Source organism: Macrobrachium nipponense, chromosome 25 (genome assembly GCF_015104395.2).
Source record: "Macrobrachium nipponense isolate FS-2020 chromosome 25, ASM1510439v2, whole genome shotgun sequence".
Classification (NCBI taxonomy): Eukaryota; Metazoa; Arthropoda; class Malacostraca; order Decapoda; family Palaemonidae; genus Macrobrachium; species Macrobrachium nipponense.
The window spans coordinates 64,028,338-64,049,635 of NC_087214.1; the positions used below are offsets into that span (position 1 = coordinate 64,028,338).

Below are 21,298 nucleotides of genomic sequence, written 5' to 3' on the forward strand. Positions count from 1 at the left end.
AGGTTTGAGATATATATATAAATACATCAATTGTGCGATAAAAACAAGGCCAAAGTTTGTTTATTTTAGTTTCATTTTCCTACTTTCAGGTTTTTTGTTTTATCATAGTTTCATCTTCCTCCTAACAGATGAATAAGGTAACGGGCTAACAAGATTATATTTAGGAAGGTATGATATATATATATATATATTATATATATATATATATATATATATATATATATGTGTGTGTATTATATATATATATATATATATATATATCATATATATATATATATATATATATAAAGGTTTTGTATATCTTAGTTTTCCTTTCATTATTCTTTCAAATTGTAATTTTTTTTATCAAATCATAATAATAACGGAACACAAATAGCAAAATTGAAATAAGGATTAGGTTAAAAGTGTAGTATAGGTATGCGGCTATAAAAAGTTTTGCATGGAAACAGATGCATTTTCTGTGCAATAAGTTTTTCAATAAAAAAAAAATTTATGATTCTTAGTCTTTTAGCGTTGTGACAGCATGGTTTGACGCTTGCTATGGAATATGCCCTGTGTGTGTGTGTTACAGTAATCCATGGATTTCACGGAATCCCCAGGGAAAATGTGAAATTACCAATTCTCTTAGGAACATTTGATTCCCCAAGGACTAGTCCTAAACACGGCGAAACAGTGATTCATCTACACTGTTTCGGCGTGTTTAGTACTAACCCTTTTGGGCGGGGGGGGGTTAAAAGTGTTTCGTACTAAGGCGGTCAAAAGTGTTTCAGTGTTAAGTACTAGCCCCCTGGAGGAGAATTGGTCATTCCACACATTCCCTGCATGGGGATTTCGTAAAATCCCTAATTTCACATATTTACTGTATCATCTGTGTATATGAATATGGAGTGGGAATCCAGGGTGAAAAAAGTGAAACAGCAAACAGTAGTACCATGTTTCAAACTGTTTAATTCACCGTTCAACATACAAATCTCCAAAATTCAGGACAATGAGACACACCAAAATTGCTTACATTTATTCATTGTGAGGCACAAAAGGAATTCAACAATATAAAATCAAATATATATAGCCTTTACGATAACTATATATGAACTGTTCGCGTCATAATATGTTTGCATGCATACGGTTATAGCCTAGCTGAGACAAGTATACAAATATGAACTTTACATACGAGTATACATACTAGAATACCTTTATCTACAAACATGCATCATAAATATGTATGTATGTATATTCATACATTAGATGTATATATGTGCATGTACGTATGTTTGACATATATAACATTGTCTTTCATTCCAGTCAATCTTACACTGTACTGCATTGCAGAATTCTAGTAACAATGACAAACGATGAAAAATGATAGAGGAGCAAGAAGACTAGAATAGAATGATATAAAGAGAACGAAAAGAAGAAAATAATAAGAGTTGATAACACGAGAAACGACACAGGTGAATAATTAGAGAAAGACAGAGAAAAAATACAAGACAATAAGAGACGATAATATCGATAGAAAGAATATAAGAGAAAATACGAACAAGGGGAAAACAATTTCGAGATAAAAATAAGACACACAAACAAAACAAAGAGAGATTGCAAACAAGAGAAAGAGGGAATGTATTGATAAAAAAAATCACATGTACTAAAACAGGTAACCTAAACACCTACCAGGTACTTAAATGATATAACACATATATAACCTTAAATTATCAATGTTATTTCTTTAATAAATCAAGCACACACTTATCTTACGATTTCAAATGATTACGATCGAGTATCTGCTCAAAATCAAAATATACAATAGTCTTTAGAGGGCTATATGCCACGCACATCTTGGGCATAGACTGTTAGATTAAAAGGGGCTTTACGCTAGCACATGCCTACGAGAGAGAGAGAGAGAGAGAGAGAGAGAGAGAGAGAGAGAGAGAGAGAGAGAGAGAGAGAGAGAGAGAGAGCGTCAGGATTACTACAAGTTAGGTGAGAAATCTGGACTCTCTCTCTCATTTCTACTACCCATAGGCCTATTCAATCGACAACCGATAGTTCGTGCAATCACGAAAAAAAAATCTGAAACTACGATAGTTCTACAGTATGATTACTATCAGACTAGATCATTTCCATTCTAATACACATCAAGAGCATTTGCTAAACATTACATACCGATCAGCTATTAAATATTCAAAAATTCAATAAAAAAAAAAATCGTATCTACTTTGGATTCGTTAAAACATCAGTTTATCTGCGTAAGTACTTTTCTTGATCATACGCAAGTCTACTTACACAAAGGCCTATGTAAATTGCCTAACATCGCCAGTAGTATTTCATGATATCGGTACGGTCGCCTAATTTAAAATATTAGCCTAAGATCAGCATTCAGTCTTTGCTGTCGCCTTCAAAATTGAATTATTACATTAATTAGAGAACAAAATAATCCTTAATATTATTAGAAACGGTTTCCGTTGGAACAGCTTTGGACGGAGTGAATCTTTATGGTCAACGGCTTCTAAAATTTTCATACTTTTGGATATATTCTCTAAACAAAAGACAAAACAAGACCTCTTGCTGTTGTTATTATTACTATTACTATTATCACTATTAAGGCTACAAAGGATTGTTCTTTGATCAATGATGAAGTAGAAAAAGGACGAAATCAATTGATCGCAGCAGGATGCGTTCTCGTAGCACCTAAGAGACGTAAACGGGGACTGTTCTCGTAATGCACAATACCTAGGAACTGACGTCATCAATGGTAATTCAGCACTTCGGGTCGTGAGTTGAATTCTCACATAAAAACATCTAAAAAAACATGCAATTTTCTACTCTAAATGTGACATCTTACTCTAAGTGGTCAATCTTAAATGCTAATTGTGTTTACTTCCGTGGTATACCAGGACACATACGATATAATTTTATTCCATAACCTTGTATGGCGTGGTATGTGTAAAAGACTCCAACATACATATGCCTATTGGTGGGGGGCAGGGAGTTTCTTTAACACCAATATTCAAATATAATCAAAATAACATCTTGTGGTGTTTGGTATAGGCTTAAAATCTGCAATTCAACAAATATTCCTACCTAACTATCATGTTTCATGTCTTAAGTTTTAGGGTATACAAATATATTACGTATACAAACAGACGGCGGAGACATCAGTTGAACAACAACAATCTTAAAAATGAAATCGTATTATGTAGCTTTTTTGTGCAGAAAAAATCTCTTCGTAAATATATATAACTCTCAATCTTAAGAGACGAACTCTAACGATTGCTAACAGAACAAGATTTTAAATAAGTGCAGATTATTGGATTTTTCCCGCAAGAAACGATACTATGACCTTTTAAACGGACTATGGAAAACGCCGCTTTCAGATAGCTCTATGGATCGGACGGTAATGGGGGGAGGGGGGATATACACACTTTCTGGTGAAAGTAATAGTTTGCCCCCATCTATAGATTATTTCAAGAGCTCTTCAGCGCATTGTTTAAAAATTAAAAACTCACAGAAACTAAAAATACACATTAAAAAAAAACATGTCAGGAGTCCGCTAGTGATCTGAAAAACAGATTACAAATACGACAAAGAAACTTGAAGCAGACTCGTCGAATGTTTACTTAGACGCTATAAACTTTTTTATAGAGCAGTTTTGAAGCTAGTGATTGAAAGCAGCTAAGGGAACATATAAAATATAATTAAAAGGGGTTTGATTGCTTCACGAGTTAAAAAGGTTAAAAAAGTTAGCCGATCTAACATGTGGGGTGACTGATTGTATAAGATTTCCATTAGGCCAAGTTAGTTACATTACGCAGTAGCTAAACTTTACGTCCATTGTAGTTATTCGACAAAAGATTTTTTCTTCACCGATAATTACTGTTATGTTTGTCAACTCATAAACAACAGTTAGACCAAAATATACAACTTATCTTTAAAAGAAAAAGCATTCTTAGAAGCAACGTTTGTTACTTGCAATATTTGGGCACTGGACAATACTAAACGGATGCAGAGTTTGTTCAAGAACAAACAGTCATTACCAAAATGTAACAACGTCGTAGCTGGAATAAGGTCAGGGGTAAAATCTTTCATGAAGACTTTTTGTTGTTGGGGATATTGGGAGTTCAGCTCAACTGAACCCCACTCTATCTCAAACTGGAGGGTTAATACACAGATGGTGAGTAGGCCTAAAAGTGAAATCGTAAGGCGGTAACCTATGCGCTATCTAGACTCAACTGTAGTGCTCATGATTGAAACTACAAGGTTACTGTCAAGACCTAAGTATGAAATCGTCTATAGGAGTTCAGGTCAACTAAGCTCCTTAATGTCTAAGGCCTAACAGTTGAATCAACAGGCGGTAACTCACCTATGCACTATCTGCACACAACTGTAGTACTGTTCCAATCTGATGCATGGGTACTGTTATGGCCTAAGTATGAAATCGTCTAGGAGCTTTTTGGAACTATAATGATGCTTAAACTATTGAAGTTGGGATACTGTGGCAACCAAGTTGTGGAACTGTTGGAGGAAGTTCTCTAAAACTTCGCTCTATTTGGAAGGGGAATCATTCAAGAAACTGATACTGGACTATTGTCAAGACCAAGTTGTGGATTTGTCGGGAACTTCACTCTGTTATCACCTGTAAAGTTTAAACAATACTGATACTGAGATACGGTTGTGACCAAGTTTAGGAGTGTAAATATGTTTCACTCTATTTGGAACTGTAATGCTTCACGGATTGAATCTGTAAAAATCTTGGAGAGCTCAACTCAACTCTAGTCTATCTGCATTAATTTTAAAGGGGGGAGAATCGCATTCAATAAAATGTGTCATATGTGCTCATCCTGAACAAATTCTACATCTCTTGTACAACTGTTAAGTCTTTGAAGACGGTAAACCTAATTGTAAAATCTCGCGTTTCAATACCTTCCTTACATTACAAGACGAGCAAGACATTTGTACCTTACAGTATCACAACAACTACGGGTGATTTGTGGCCGATTCTAACTTCCTAAAATATAGTTTTTCAAACTTGTCCAGCTTGTAGTGCAGGGCCGAGACTTGACTTGACTCTGAAAGGGTCCTGGTTGAAGTTCCCACTTCAGGCAAGTGGTGGACTGAACCTTTGGGTTATTAGTGACTAGGGGCTGGTTTGTTTGGGTTGTTGACAAGCAACCAGTCTGCTAACCAGACGATGGGGTCATCTGGCCTGACCTGGAAGAATAAAAATGGTTGGTTAACAGAGAATTGACTGGACACCTTTCCACTCATTTTAAATGACATTTCTGCGTTTTTCAAGTGTTAAGCCACAAATAGCTCATTATATCGAAATTTTTATTATTATTGTTACTATTGCTCAGAAGATGAACCCTATTCATATGGAACAAGCCCATCACTAAAGGGGCCACTGACTAGAAATTCAAGCTCCCAGAGACTATGGTGCTCATTTGAAAGAAGTGACAGAAGGAAGTAGGAAATACAGAAAGAAGAGATCTGTATTTAGAAAAAAAGGAAAATATTCTAATAAGTAAATAAATCATAACTTCACCGTACCTAAGAAATAACTTACACCCAAAGAATATTGTGAATGATTAGTTTTACCCTGACCAGATTTCAAAACCTATGACTGTAATAGTTAAAACTAGAGTATCCAGTGACCAGATTCACTCATCATCACTCGAGCATCAACACAAAAACGTATAGTTCGAATCCAGGCCTGAATAGGGACACATTCAACTCTCATTGAGTTTTATGCAAATATATCAATATTAGACGTCCCCCCTACCTTATACAACACGGGGAGGGACACAGATTCAATTCTCTTTGAGTTTTATGCAAATATATCAACATCAGACGTCCCCCCTACCTTATACAACTCGGTGAGGGACACATATTCAATTCTCTTTGAGTTTTATGCAAATATATCAATATTAGACGTCCCCTTACCTTATACAACACGGGGAGGGACACATATTCAATTTTCTTTGAGTTTTATGCAAATATATCAACATTAGACGTTCCCCTTACCTTACACAACTCGGTGAGGGCACGAACGAGCGTAGGCGACACGGCATGACTCAAGTATTCCTTGGCACCCTCCCCGGTCAATCCGGCTTCCAGAGTTACTGTACAGAAAGAGAAGATGAAGACGAGGAAGTCGATAAGACCTCATCAATAATTCGTTAGAAACGACCAATACGTGAGCTATGGTTACGTAACGGGCCCCTCCCCTCAACTACCCCTCCCCCATCTAGTGGCGACGTGGGTAGGGATACACGGGCGTCGTCGATGGTTCCTCCTGGAATGCGAGCTGGAAGAAATCAATCAGAATTGGGCTGGAAGAATGATAACCCTTTAATGTCGCCGGCGAATGTAGGTTTGTATCGATGTCCGCTAATAGCTGGGTTGACGTCAGCTGGAAGGTCATACAGTCTATGAAATACTACGTATAAAACCAGAATATAATAATAATAATAATAATAATAATAATAATAATAATAATAATAATAATAATAATAATTAATGAATAATAATAATAATAATAATAATACTAAAAGTCCAGCTTGCTTTACAACCAACTTCACTTATTCCAAAGAACGCCAACCATCCACCAAGAAGCACAGCTCATTTGAAAGCAAGCAAAAGCGACTGTCATCGACAAGCAAAAGATAACCTGTAACAAACAAGCAGAGGGTATCAAGCAACACAAGCAAAAAGGAAGCAAACTGCAAGCAACTGGCGTAGCTCTCATCCACAAGCAAAGATGAAAAAAGTACGATCTGCATCTCGAACTTCCAAGCAAAAAAAAAAAAAAAAAAAAAAAAAAAAAAAAAAAAAAAAAAAAAAAAAAAAGCCACCATCGATAAGCAACGAGTGAAAATACCATCTGCATGCATCAGGAACCCAGTAACAAGCAAAATACACGAAGTCTGCCTGCTGCTGCAAGCATCATCCACAAACAAAAGCGAACCCCCTCTCCCGTCAAAAGCAGCAATTTGGTGCAAATTGATTTCTCGCAGGAAGAGAGTGCCAGGTGGCCCTTTTCATCGAGTGCCAATCGACTTATGGTCGAACAACGGACGCAAAGGCAGGGGCAAATCGACCTTTAGACAAGCACGGGCCTTTTGAAGCGGAGGTTGACAAAGGACCAAAAAAAAAAAAAAGAAAAAAAAGAAAAAAAATGTCCTAAGTGAAAGCTCTCTTTTATGCGAAGGTGTCAAGTAAACATTATTACCACAAGATGGTCATTACTAGTCCTTTGAGAGAGAGAGAGAGAGGAGAGAGAGAGAGAGAGAGAGAGAGAGAGAGAGAGTACTTGCGTGTGTGGTTTCGAACATCTACGAAACTCCTTTCTAGTCAACAAAAGTTAGGTTAGGAGGGAGATCTTTTACTTACATTCAATTTCTATCGAGACCCGATATTCCTTAAGTATAACTAAATGTTGTACGATATATAGATTTTAATCTATATATCGTACAACATTGAAAGTTTATCGTGAATCAATGCATTCTAATCGGCAGCAAACTTTTACAGAAAAGGAATCTTTATTTTGGGAGGAATTTTAATTCCTTACAATACGCAGCTTTATTACAAATTAGGTAGCTTACTTCAAAAGCTTTTATACCTTTTAATAGCTAATTTCATAATATTTAATGTAATTTTTACAATTCTTTGAATTACTGTTCTTAGAATGCCAGAAAACTTCCATAGTACGTCGATCTAATTAAGAAATTTCTGCCAATTCAAAATCATCACTAAGTAAAGTACGGTGAGATTTACTTAAGAAATTTTGCAGCCATGGAAACAATCTAGTTTGTCATTCTCCACCTCGAAACTAAACGAAAAATGGCGAGTAAATTCCGTAGACTCAGCAAGCAGATTTCCCACTCCAACTGTCCTTTTGTGTATCTTAATTTAATGGCAGATGGGTATGACCCTCTCATTTCTCACCAACTGCCTTCATGTCTGCTTTTCTTTCTCAAAGCTCATTTCTCTGAGGAAACCGAAAAACTTTTTATGGAGTAAGAGAACATGCAAGCAAGGATGGAATTCTGGAGCTTGGTTAGCTGAAACTGGAACACAGAAGAAAGCAGGGAAATTCCTCAGTGCAAGAATTGTCTAGGTGGGGCTAATTAAAGTCGTGTTATCAACTTGCTTTATTAAACAGGGAGATATTGCATAGGAGGTTATGAATTGTGTACAGAGAACACTTTGAAGTTTACATAGAATTCTAGAGAAACCCACAGCGAGTTCTATGAAGCATTCAGAAAAATCTATGCACTCATATAAATCTATGTAATGTACACAGAAATCTATGAAATGCATGTATATAGATTTTTTGAGGTGTACACAGACATCTGATACATCAGGCAGAAATCTGTGAATGTACATAGAAAGCTATGGTGTATATATATATATATATATATATATATATATATATATATATGTAATGTACATAGTCACTCAAGTGCACATAGAAATTCATGAAAATACATAAATATCTATGAACTGCACACAAACGACCCTGATAATTCCACGGGTAGCAATGGGACATCATAGACATCTATAGAAAGTACATATAGAACTCTATGAATCGTAGGATGCAAAATCTTTGAAATAGACATAGAAATATAACAGGCGTCTATAAAACTTTGCATGAAATGTAAACTGCAAAGCAGATATACAAACATACATAGAAGTTACTGAAAAAAATACATGGAAATCTATGAATTTTACACAGTAGTAATTCACTACATTTGGGTAAATTGAAGCTATTATGTTTTTCATAGAAAATTGCTTACAATAATAACTAATAGGTGGGAATATAATTATCTGGGAGTGATAACAATAAATTTAATAATTTTGCTTTAAGAATATATATATATATATATATATATATATATATATATATATATATATATATATATATATATTGAGGAATTAAGTAGGATACAATGAATGTTTTGGGTAATAATTGTAATAGTTAGGGTCGACAAAAACGTCTAGGAATAAATTTTTTTCACATGTATCGGCCAATTTGGCCTAAAGGACAATAATTTTCGTCAACAAAATGTCTATTACTCGTACACAAAATTAATATTAAGTACTGGGTTGGATAACAGGTACAAAAATGTATAAAAATTTAAATTTTTAATGTAAAGTGAAAACTGAATTTACAAAAAATTTTGAATATAATTTGCATAATTCTTCACTTGATGGCAAAGAGATCGAAAAATAGGTAATACACTTGTAATACATAATGTGTGAGAGAGAGAGAGAGAGAGAGAGAGAGAGAGAGAGATGATGGGGGGGGGGGGGGGGGTTCAGGGTTTCATTTCTTTATAATTCATCTCTAGAGTGAATGTCCAAACAAAATAAATAGAGGACATGGCGAAGGATTGAATAAATATATTATAAAAAATAAGAGGAGAGACCCACTTTTCACCATGCATTCATTAGGAGCCGTTGCAAAGGCTCGTCTCACCAATTACTACCATCGACCGCCCCGTCGCCCCTCCCAACCAGTAACAAGACAAATGACGTTACTAAATCAATACCACGAGAAATAAGAAGAAGAAGAAGAAGAAGAGGAAAGGGGGAGAAATGCGTCAGGTGACTTAAGAATCAATAAATGGGCTTTGAGGTCTCTGAATAAAATATGTATTCCGAGCTCAATAAAACAGTAATTTGAAACATTTGAAATGCCTGTCAGATGACTCCACGGCTGCCTGCCCACATATACCTATGCCCATAACTCTTTGACAGGTAGTACTATTCAATTCAAGCCTCGGGCCAAGAGACGCCATAATGGGTTTTAATGAAATGGGGCCATATATCACTCAACCCCTACCTGGGATTCGAACCCAGTCAGCCCATGACATTTATTAACTCGTATTGACAGTATCAAATAATTACGATTTTCTTTTTAATTTTTGAACGAAAATATGACACTGGCAGAAAAGGACGGAAGGAGATACAATAAACAAATAATAAATATATGCATGTTAATCATAACTGGAATAAAGATAGATATTAACAAGAAGTCTGGTGCAAGCAGTAACTTAGCGTGAACGAGCGAGAGTGATAGTACTTACTTCAATAAGGTGAAGAAAAAATAGTGTCAAGTGATGGTGAGAGTTATTACATTCTAGCAAACAAATAAATGACAGTGCAAAAGCGCTCTGGTGCAATTCAGCTGCAGACAATGTTCCCATTCTTTCGTCTTTCAGGCTCCCATAACATCACCCCTGAAGCTAAACCCCGTCCCTGTATAGTCTCATGTCCTTCTAAAAAGATCGATAAAGACACACATTTCCCGGTCCTTCTGATTATAAGCACAATAAAACGAAAATTACGATCAATATCAGCACTACGCATGCGTCACATACATTTAGAAAGGCTTAGAACCATCAAACAACCCTATAACGTCTTTTCACAGAAACAGCAGGGGCTACAAAAAAGGATGATCTTTGGTTTAGCCGTGATGTCTATTGGATTCAACAGCGTTTTTACTTGCACCATAATTATTCATTTACCACATAGTTACCCGTTAATGAGAATGCTAACTATGATAGAAAATAAGCTGAAGAATTTCTACCAATGAAGCACTACAACACACAAAATGGGCTGCAAATCGCAGTGCTACGACGTGGCTGGCTGTACATAGGTCTACAACGGGAGTTGGGTTGACTGCGATATCTAACTACAATACCGATTTTATTTTTACGTAAGCTGCGAGATAAGCTGACAGTATCAAAGCTGCTAAATAAAATTGTGTATAAAAGACAGTTTCCAGATGGTTCTGTCATAACAAGGCGAACAAGAAATCATATCCAGTCTTTAGAATTTCACCTGCGTTTACCATCACTGTCACAGCGTGTGCACTTAAAATGCATTACCTCACAGTTATGTTATGAAAATTAGGCGTACGATGTGACAGATGTCTATATATATATATATATATATATATATATATATATATATATATATATATATATATATATACTCTTTCGATCTACTGCGATCACTAAAGTTATCTACTGTAAATGTGCAGAAGCGCGAGAGAAAGCGCCCTTCATAAGTTTCACAAAGTTAAGTTCGTCGTCTTCATAGGTTTTACAAAGTTAAGTTCGTCGTCTAAGTGCAAACCAAAATAAGACAAATTCGTAGTTAACTTCCTCTACATTACAAGCCCTCAGTTTCTTTGGCAAATTCTTTGGCATTAAATTCTGTACCACTCGTATGTCAACAGTTTTATCCTAAAATTCTTAAAATCGGTCTATAGTCTAAACTTTTGGTTACCCAGCCATAGACGTACTATATACAATACACGACACAAGTATACTGTAGATAACAACCACGTATATTTTTTTATTAGTTTTTATCATGCAGTTCTAAAACAACAGCAAAACAGTTATTGGATTAGCACTGAGGGAAATGGAAAACATTAGAGCGGGAAAATAAATAGCTGCCATGACCTGAGAAACCATTTGGCAGTGTTCGACAGACAGTGCATAATCATTTCGGTGGTTGTGGCGCCATATTTGAAAAGTTCCTAACGAAGAATATTTTAACAAGTATGGTGGTAGCAATTAGTAGAAGCAGTTGTATATAGCGGAAGCAGAGGAAGATGTTGGAGCATATACCAAATCTGTCCAAGGCGAACACCTCCGGTAAACAACGGGAAAAAAAAGCCAGTCGTGCGCATGCTCAAGAGCGTTTCTTCTTCTTCTGCCATCATGTCTTTTGATTTTAATCCGAGTACTACTCACAGTCAGGGAAGAAGAACTTGATCTCCCGCTGGGCTGAGGTGACGGAATCGGACCCGTGGGCTGCGTTGTGGGAGTCGTTGTTAGGGTCCCCGAATCTGGCCCGGATGGAGTCGGGGGCTTGCTGGCGGGCCTGCGACACCTTCGTCGGCCCCAGGACGCTGCGCCAGTGGGTGATGGCGTCGTCTCCTGTTGTTGGAGTATATTAGCTGGTTTAAACAACGACGAAAAAGTTGAATCATTACCGATTCCGGCAGTTCAGAACCGAAATATACCAAAAACGACCCTTTTTTAAAGCCACAAATTTCTCTTAGGGATTCAATTTTATAGGTGGCTTTATACCAACACAGGCATCTCGCTTTCAGGCAGCCCGCAAAATTGCTTTACGATCACAGCTTGATTTCATTTCAACGCTCAAAATAAAAACTGAAGAAGCATGCCAAATAAATTAGCGATAGCTATCCAGTTTCCGGCTAATGTATATTTATAAATTACTACTACTACTACTACTACTACTACTAATAATAATAATGATAATAATAATAAATTATACTTTCTTAATATTTACCCTTCACGAGATTATTCTTGCTAATAAAACTGAAATCAGAACAAACTTACTTTTATCGTTATATTATGAAACAAAAGCAGGCGAATCTAAAACAAATAAATAAATCAATCAATAAAAAAAAACATAAAAAAAGACATTTTGAGATATTTACAAGAAAAAGCCATCACAGCAAACAAGAACAAGAACAAAAGGCGAATCCTACCGGCCAGAATGAAAGCCAGGACCTCTCCGGAGGACATGTACTGCACCAGGGACTCGTAGAAGGGCTTCCCTCGGTGCTCAGCGTAGAATTCCTCGGCCTCCGGGCGGGAGAGTCGCGTCCGACGACGCTGAAGGGAAAAAAAAAAACAAAAGAGGCGAAGGTCAAGTTTACTCAATACTGCAAAGTTCTTCCTAACCAATGCCTCTTCTTAGGTATCCTTTCTTTCCTTTTAAGAGATGTGAAACGATCCCAGAGGGCTAGTACTACATACGGCGATGCAGTGTAGATGAATCACCGTTTAGCCGTGGTTAGTACTAGCTCCTAGGTGGTCAAATACACTTTGGGACATTTGATCTCCCCAAGGGGCTAGTACTACACACAAGGACATAAATTTGACCCTCAGGGCTAAGTACTAAACACGACTAAATAGTGTAGATCAATCACTGTTTAGCCATGGTTAGTACTAGGTCCTGGGTGATCAAATATTCCTAAGCTCAAAACTCTCTGATCCACTTGTTCCTCTTCCATAAAAAAAAAAAAAAAATCTGCAATACATTAGGTGTACATTAAACATTCAAAAATTTAAACGAAACTTTAAATACCTTTCAGTATTTAACAGTTATACTGAGCTGCTATATCAAATATCAAAAATAAGGTACAGAGATCATTAAAAACAGTCAACTGCAGGTGTGAAAGTTGATTTAAATGCTGTATATGATGACTAAGATATGATCTGAGGTGGAGAGAGAGAGAGAGAGAGAGAGAGAGAGAGAGCCTTTCTCACCTCCACTATTGTAAACCCCTCCTGCTGGATAACTTTCTCAATCTCGGCCGCCCTGTTCATAGCGTCTGGCTTGATCATGGCCAGCGTTCTCTGAATCTTGTCCGTGGCCATTTTCATTGAGGGTTGTGGTCTTATGGCGAGCAAAAAATTAATTAAAAATTGTTTAAAAATGCGAGGCTTATCTTCCGGTACCTGGATACCACCAGCTAAAGGGAAAAAAAAGGAGGGCGTTTGTTTTGGTTGTTGTCTGTGTTCGAAATCTTTCGATGACGGCTTTGGCTTCGGTGTTCCAGTTCACGCTGCTATACGTAGACCTTTGTGTAAATCCGTCTGTCTGTTCCTCTGCTGTTTGTGCTTTGTCAGAGCAGTTGATGGTTGGAGATTTGGCTTTGGTCTAAAGCTTCGTTGTGGATTTTCGTGGCTCTTGTTACTCCAAAACCTGTTGCTTCAGTTGGCCTTTCGTGTAATCAACTGAAATTGTGTAGTAAACCTGTAAAAAAAGATAAACATACGTCAAAAGGGATGAGCAGTGGCAATATAATAGAGTAAAATGAGAAATTACTCATAGATTTAACAATAAAATTGACATTTTAATCAAAGCCTCAATTCTAATCTTTTTTCCTTAACATCTTGCGCATGATTCCGAACACTGATATACCTTCATTTGTTACATCTCTTCCGAGCTCAAATAATTTAAAAAGGCGATTTCTTTTAAACTTCTCACCAAAGCCATTTCCTTTTTATTTGATTTTTTTAATTGGAGTCTCATTTCTTAATTGTGTCGAACACTGAAGGGATACTATCTGATCCTTCTAAGACTAGCAAGTCAAAGACAAACAAATATAGTACACTATCCCGAAAACAAATACGAGTGTAAGGACAACGCTTATTCATAATTTTCTCTGTACATAATTCATCATTCGCGTTGTTCTCACTTCCCCCTGAGAAAGCATTCAGCGGGCTTTCCGTCAGTGTATAAAGCTTATATAACCACATATTGTGTACTTTTATATTTTGTATTTTATGTCTCTCAAGAAACACAAATCGGGTCTCGCCGACCCACTTTTACTCTCTCGCGGGTCGGTGACCACATTTCCGTCCGCATGCTGTATATTTATATTTCCCTTGACTGTAATAAAAATTTACGGGCTGCTCTGTGAGCAAGAGCCCGTGCTGACACAAGGTCAGCTAAATAAAAAACAAACAGTAATAAAAATCAGTACACTTCTACCTGCCTCTTTGTCAACCTCTCACACGAGCGCAGCCATTCGTTCGGCGATTTTCATTGTACCATCATTCCAAAATGTCACTGAATCGTTTCTCGTTTCCCTCTAGAAAAAAAAAAACAAAAAACAGGTAAGTTTATCTTAGTTTAACCAAACCACCGGGCTGATCAACATCTCTCCTATAAAGGGATGAGACCGAAGGATTGCATATTTTCACGCGGCTAGGAACCAACTGGTTACTTAGCAACGGGACCTACTTCATCCTGTGGGATCCGAACCACATCGAGAGATACATTTCTATCACCAGCAAAAAAATGCCTCTGATTCCGAGTTGCGACTCGTCCAACGATTATCTTTTCCTTCTACCAGAATTCAAGGAACTGCTGCTCGAAAGAGGCTCAAACCTAGTACTATGCAAATATTGGAATCATTAGTAGGGAAAAACTCTCTATCACGAGAGTATATATCATGTTCTAAAGGGTCCACAATAATACAAAGTGTAAAAAGTCCGTGTATAATTTTGAAGACTTTACAGATAGCTTTCGAACCCTTCCCTGGGTTCATCTTCAGTCCAAGGAAGGGTTCGAAAGCTTTCTGTAAAGTCTTCAAAATTATACACGGACTTTTTACACTTTGTATTATTGTGGACCCTTTAGAACATTGGAATCATTATCATTCTAAATTGATCAAAATGACGTATAAAGTTAAAGGGGACTGTTAAATACACAAAGAGCCAATGAATAAAGTATAGTATATATGCCGGGGAACAATGGCAGCGAGATGAGAGAACCAGAAAATATGGAAAATGAAGTATAGAAATCTAAGAAATAACCATTGGATAGCAACGGCTAAAATGTGGTCGAACATGCGGAGCGAAAAGACGCGGCAGACGCACTTTAGTAATGCCTACAGTGCGCCACGTGACGGAAGCTAAAAATGTTCCCAACTGATCTACCTTTCCATAGGATGGGCCAGTGGGTTGGAATCCTGACGAAAGAAACATTACAAAAAATGGGTTGGTGCTAACTCGAGAGGTATATACTGGGATCTCACATATATAATTATTATATCATATATATATATATAATATATATAAATATATATATATAGATGATAATATATCTATAGTTAATAATAATATTATACATATATACATACATACATATATGTGTGTGTGTGAAAAATAAAGTGCTCACAGAATCCTGCAATGTATATGAACAATCTGACCTAGCTAATCGTTCATATCTTTTAATACATAGGTACGCATAAAGTGACCTTCAAATATTTGGCAAGATGGATTTCACGGCTACTGGGCATCCTAAATACTACCCTCTCCCCTTATGGAAAATAATCCTCAGGCCCTTTCAGCACCGATGACCATCACTTTTGTGACACCAATTAGGTCTCTCACACACACGCTAATGAATACATAAAGATTCCTTTAACAGTCGTCCTATAATCGTTCTTATCATACTTATCTATTTAGACAAAAATACGTCACGGTGTTACGTCACGATTCGCAAGCTAATGCATAAAAATTCAAGACAATGCAAAAGTCAACAAACTAGACTAATTGCGTAGGATGTTGTAACACATACATACACACGTATATAGTGTACATTATTATCTTAACCAGAATGAGTTCAGAACACTAAGCAAAATCCCGAGAGAGAGAGAGAGAGAGAGAGAGAGAGAGAGAGAGGAGAGAGAGAGAGAGAGAGAGAGAGAGGCCCCTGAAAGGGTAACTATAACTCGAAGTCTAAAGAGAGCAAAGTCACTCGTATAATAACATCAGAATAAAGATTAAACAAATTTTAAAAATAAAACGAAATCACACTGGGAAGGCCACTTCACCAAGCCAAGACCGCAATCACATTTTCTAATAAATTCGCAAGTCAAAATAAACTGACAGTTGTTTATTTTCTTCGAAATCATTAATGAATTAGCCCAAAGAACGACTTACTAAAGCCACATTAACATATAAAGCTGCTCCAGAGCAACGCATTTAACATACGAATCCCCGGTTGCTATAAATACGACAGTTTTGTGTCGTGAGGATAAGAAGAAGAAGAAAAGAAATGAAAGAAAAAACATGGTAACCTTGCATGATGAACCAGCCAGTCTGAATAGCGTGTCATTGCATGGATGTCGAGAAGCATGACTATTACATTTATATATAATATTTTGGACGAAATTTCCTCACCAACGGATCGAATTTACACCGTAAAAGACCCCCGATCACTTTAATATTAAGAACATTGCTTGAAACTGCGTCGTCCACGTTTCTTAAAGAACATTTTCGCCTTTTTTTTTCTCTCTCTCTCTCTTTTATAAACGCCATTTATCGCTCGCGACATAGCAAAGCGAACGCGGAAAACGGTAGCCAAATAATGACATAACACTCCTATATTAAAACGACACCTCGGGAATGGCTCGTATGATCAACGTACCTAAAAAAAATTCTGAATAATCTGATGTATGTTGCGAAGGGGATGACACACATCCACTCTGCCCTGTTGCACCACTACTACCCCGAGAGACTTGGGCTGGGCGACGATCGCGCCAGTTGCCATCGCTCGCCCGTCCTTCGTCCAGAAGAATTACCCATCGATTTTTTTCCCCTCTTATTTTTTTTAAACCTCCTCCTGTCTTTTTTTTCTACGTGACACCCTCTTATATGTCGATTTATCGACGACGATTCTACCGGGAATGTCACCACGTCCGCCATTTAAGCGAGGAGACGCCGCTACAAGAAGCCTTATCAATCCCCCCTTGCTTGCTGACTTTAATTATCGTGACAAGGCAACTGCAACTATCTCTGCGCGCCGTATTTTGCGATCGGTTTGCGATAAATAATGGTAAATGTTGCATTTCCGCGGGAGTCGCGTTTTCACAGTCATTATCAAATGGAATAAACCAAATCCCGTATTGGAACAAACACGTTTTGACGGTTTTTCCCGGATAATGACGAGCGCAACATCCAAAATCGCCGCATCCAAGCAGACCGACGAATTATGAAAACGGACGCAAGCGACTAGAATGATTCCGTTCACGGAAGCCGTAACATAGCATGCAGGAACAAAATTCTTCTTCGTCCCGGGATTATTTTCGTTTCTTATCGCGTCTTAATAATATTGCACCGATCTGCCGCCAGTTTTTTATTATTCTTTTTTTTAAACGCTCGTTACACTTCACTCCGCTGACGGAATACATGCTTCTCCACGCCGCCGAAGGCTGGAATTCTGTCTACCCAGAGCCCCTTCGGAGCGAAGTAGACCGATGGAGAAAAAGCTAATTACCACTACTTTCAGTCACCCGATATTGCAAAAACCGATCGAATTTCGTAAGCCTCGACGACGACGATGATGATGATGATGATGTGTGTGTGTGGCTCCCTCGGGAAGGAGAAGGAGAAGAAGAAGAAGGAGGAGTAGGAGGAGGGGGGATTGCAACGAAGGAAAAAAAAAAAAAAAAAAACTGCTCTTTCAGAGTATCCTTAAGAACGAGTTTAGTCTAATCCTAATCGCCCGTCCGAACAAACCACTTCAGAGCTTCAGGGACACATCATGATGCACACGTCGGTCTAGGGAAAATACTCTTCGTACGCTGACGGGAATTCCTAAGTGATTTATATAGAAGCAACAGCTTGCTCATGGCATAGCTAACTTATAGTAGGTTTTGTGAACTTTGCCTGTCATTTAAAACAAGGTTGAGGGGAGGGGGGGACGAGATAAGATAAGAAGCAATATGTGAGGTTTGGTTATTCATCCCTCCCTACCAAACATAAAGACACATATAGCATTATGTAGTACGTTGCCAGAGGGGAGGAAAGAAGAGACGAGAGAGAGAGAGAGAGAGAGAGAGAGAGAGAGAGAGCAGGAAGGAAATCACTCTTATTAATTGCACAGACTGGTATGACGACGATTACAGTGTTGGACTTATCATGACTCAAGACCACGTGGTCATATATATATATATATATATATATATATATATATATGAGAGAGAGAGAGAGAGAGAGAGAGAGAGAGAGAGAGAGAGAGAGAGAGAGAGAGAGAGAGAGAGCTCCCACGTGGTCCAAAGTCCAGTTGTAGGTGCAGTGCTTGTGGCTTGGATATTTTTGTGTTGGTGTTTTCAGTATAGCTACTACTTTGTGAAATTAGTTTTTCACTTATCTACCCTTGTGCTATATACATATCAAATTTACTTACTTAGAAAAAGTCACACCACACGCCCTCCATAAGTCATATCATGTAGTGCATTTGAGTAATAAAAAGCAGGCGCTTATTTCGCTTACTCGGGAAGTAAGCCTACAAACTACTTTGTTGTTTTTGTTTTTATGGGGGTTAGGAAAGGTCTATGCAAAAGCCTAAAAAGGTCTGATAAAGGTTTTTCGAACTGAGTTCTAGACACAGGGATTTTAAGATAGGATACATGTAGGATGTTTGTAATATATTTATTAGAATGAAAATGTAAAAAAAAAAATAACGTCCATGTTAAACAATACAGAACAATTATTTCTCATAAAATATAGCGTACTAATCTTAATTTTCGTTGGTGAAACAACATTTTCTTTGACCGTAGATTTTAGCACGCGGGCCGAGTGAGTTGGAGGTCAGATCACGCCTTGTTCAGTTTATCGATCATATTACAAAGTTGATCTCAAATAGAGTTGGCACAATATTATATCTTTATTAATGAACTGAGCTCCTGGTATATATGTATAGTTACATTTTGTGACGCTTTTACGATATTCTGCAATGGTATACAAGCAAGGCAAGTTAAACAAACTAAAAGTCACTGTATATGACTTAAGTATGTCTACAAGCTAAAAAATACTGATAAGATTATATCTGTGCTCTCCAAGTACCTGAAAAACTTATATTTTCAAGCCATTATATAAGTATTCCAAGCCATTATATAAGTAAGTTGAATCCAACGGATTCATGCATATAGGAAGCTACATACTACAGTAGATTCACACCAACCATGCGTCTGATGTCTAGGCCCGTTCCTTACGACTCTCCTGATTGGCTGTACTATAAAGTAAATAAGAAAACGTTGCTCATTAGCAGATCTCGTAGTACAGATTCTCCACCCACATCCTCCCCTTCAGGTGGATGGCATTTCGCTGAATGAGTCTGAAGCTTTTTCACTATTCCAGGCATCCTTGTTTAGGGGTTAATTACAGTTGTCCGAATAAATATTACTTAAAATTCTTGTTCAGGAGGTAAAACTGCAGAGAAAATCGGCCAATCATATGAAGGTCCGAATAAGCCTGGATAAAGGTCCGAATGAGCCAGTACATGGTCCGAGTCAGCCAAGGTCCGAATAAGCCTGTTCCCATTGCGGACAGTCATCTAACTTTTGAAAAACATATGACGATTGTTTCTGCATATGCCGCACGAACAAGTTAAGTATATTGTTCGTAAGGCCTCAAAAATTTTATATGAGATAAAATCGGTGCCTGTCTGGGTACTTCTGCTTCCTCTAGAGTCTAGAACACAGTTCTCCAGTGTAGCTAGATGTCAGCTTCTGCCACAGATTTATCTCGTTTTAGATGGAGTGGTTCGAGGTGGTAGATTCCTCTCTGGATTTGTCACTTTTCCATAAGTTATATTTTATTACGAGATCTTTCACATTCACAATTGATGCCTGATTCCTTTATCTACGGAGAGGAACCGGATTCGCAGAACAGCTGAAGCACCAATATGCAGTACTAAATGTTTAGCCTAGCTGTCGAACTTCAAGTTCCAGAGGTCCTTTATTCGTTAATTGGACAGTGCAACAGCCTTCTACGTAGAACTGCGATAATTGGAACTAAACAAGTTGAAGCGAAGATGCAAATGCATTCTCCTTGCATTTCAATAAGTTTGAATTCCAAGTCAATGGTCCCCCTAGATGGGCTTGTTCCATATGAATAGGTTTCATCATCAGAATAAGAATAATAATTCCGCTCACGGTGTATGCGTAACTTAATCGCCTCAGTATTAAGGTTTTAATTTACCTGGAAAAACTGCAGAACTCCTAAAAGCATTGAACAATACAGACCATCATCACCTATTGCATCAATGTAAGCCTGTTCATTGTAAATGATGACACGCGTAACTTTAATGCAACACCTTAGGTTGCTCTGATCTAATGAGAGTAATAAACCATAAGGTTTTTATTTACCTTGATAAATTTATTTACCTGGATAAACTGCATAACTTCTAAACGCATTGAACAATACAGAGGCCATCTTCACCTATTGCATCAATCCAAGCGTATTTACGTAAGTGATGACACTCGTAACTTTAATACATTACCCTAAGTTGCTCTGATCTCCAAACGATGTGACTAATAACTTTAATACTTTACCTTAAGTTGCTCTTATCTCCTGGGAGTAATAAGCCATCATCCTGGGATGTATGAGCGCACGTAAACGACCAGGTATACGCTTAATGAAGAAATTAGATAAGCACGTAATCAAGAAATTCGTACAACATTACTTACGATTACGTAATGCTCCCGTGATATCCCACACAGGCTGAGAATCATGGACGCTCGAGTCTGCGGGCGGAAACGGAGACCGGGCGACGTAACGGGATTTCGTAACCTGAAAAGGTGAGTTTTAACGCTGAAATTAATATACATTAGCTTAAATTATTAATTTAGTTGCCGTTTATTTACTTTAATGGCCGAATTGATAAAATTCCACCAAGCGGACGAAACCAGCCAGCCAATTAGAATCGGGGAAAGGAAGCGTCTAGGGGAAAT

The 21,298-nt window shown here is 37.5% G+C and overlaps 1 protein-coding gene across 4 annotated transcripts; it reads right to left on the reverse strand.

Annotated features, from left to right (window-relative positions):
- Positions 1 to 1,001: 1,001 nt before the first annotated feature.
- LOC135199464 (nucleoside diphosphate kinase homolog 5-like) lies at positions 1,002 to 21,107 on the reverse strand. Of its 4 annotated transcripts, XM_064227545.1 has the most exons (7): positions 16,990 to 17,192; positions 14,549 to 14,644; positions 13,314 to 13,803; positions 12,530 to 12,656; positions 11,763 to 11,948; positions 6,019 to 6,116; positions 1,002 to 5,205 (listed from the first exon to the last, which is right to left on the reverse strand). In XM_064227545.1, exons 3-7 carry the CDS (start codon positions 13,428 to 13,430, stop codon positions 5,125 to 5,127), a joined length of 609 nt encoding a protein of 202 aa, XP_064083615.1. In that variant the 5' UTR covers positions 13,431 to 13,803; positions 14,549 to 14,644; positions 16,990 to 17,192; the 3' UTR covers positions 1,002 to 5,124. The 4 variants fall into 4 exon arrangements, with proteins under 4 accessions (XP_064083615.1, XP_064083616.1, XP_064083614.1 ...); XM_064227546.1 differs by lacking the exons at positions 14,549 to 14,644; positions 16,990 to 17,192 and adding an exon at positions 21,035 to 21,107; XM_064227544.1 differs by lacking the exons at positions 14,549 to 14,644; positions 16,990 to 17,192 and adding an exon at positions 20,900 to 21,037.
- Between the last annotated feature and the right edge of the window lie 191 nt (positions 21,108 to 21,298).

What these genes read in the sequence shown, in the direction of transcription:
- LOC135199464 (XM_064227546.1), bottom strand. Translation starts at nt 13,430, where the DNA reads ATGAAAATGGCCACGGACAAGATTCAGAGAACGCTGGCCATGATCAAG. An exon ending in AGGGGTTTACAATAGTGGAG is followed by an intron (nt 12,657 to 13,313) that starts GTGAGAAAGGCT and finishes TTTTCCCTTCAG; the next exon opens with CGTCGTCGGACGCGACTCTC. An exon ending in CAAGTTCTTCTTCCCTGACT is followed by an intron (nt 6,117 to 11,762) that starts GTGAGTAGTACT and finishes CTTTCTGTACAG; the next exon opens with TAACTCTGGAAGCCGGATTG.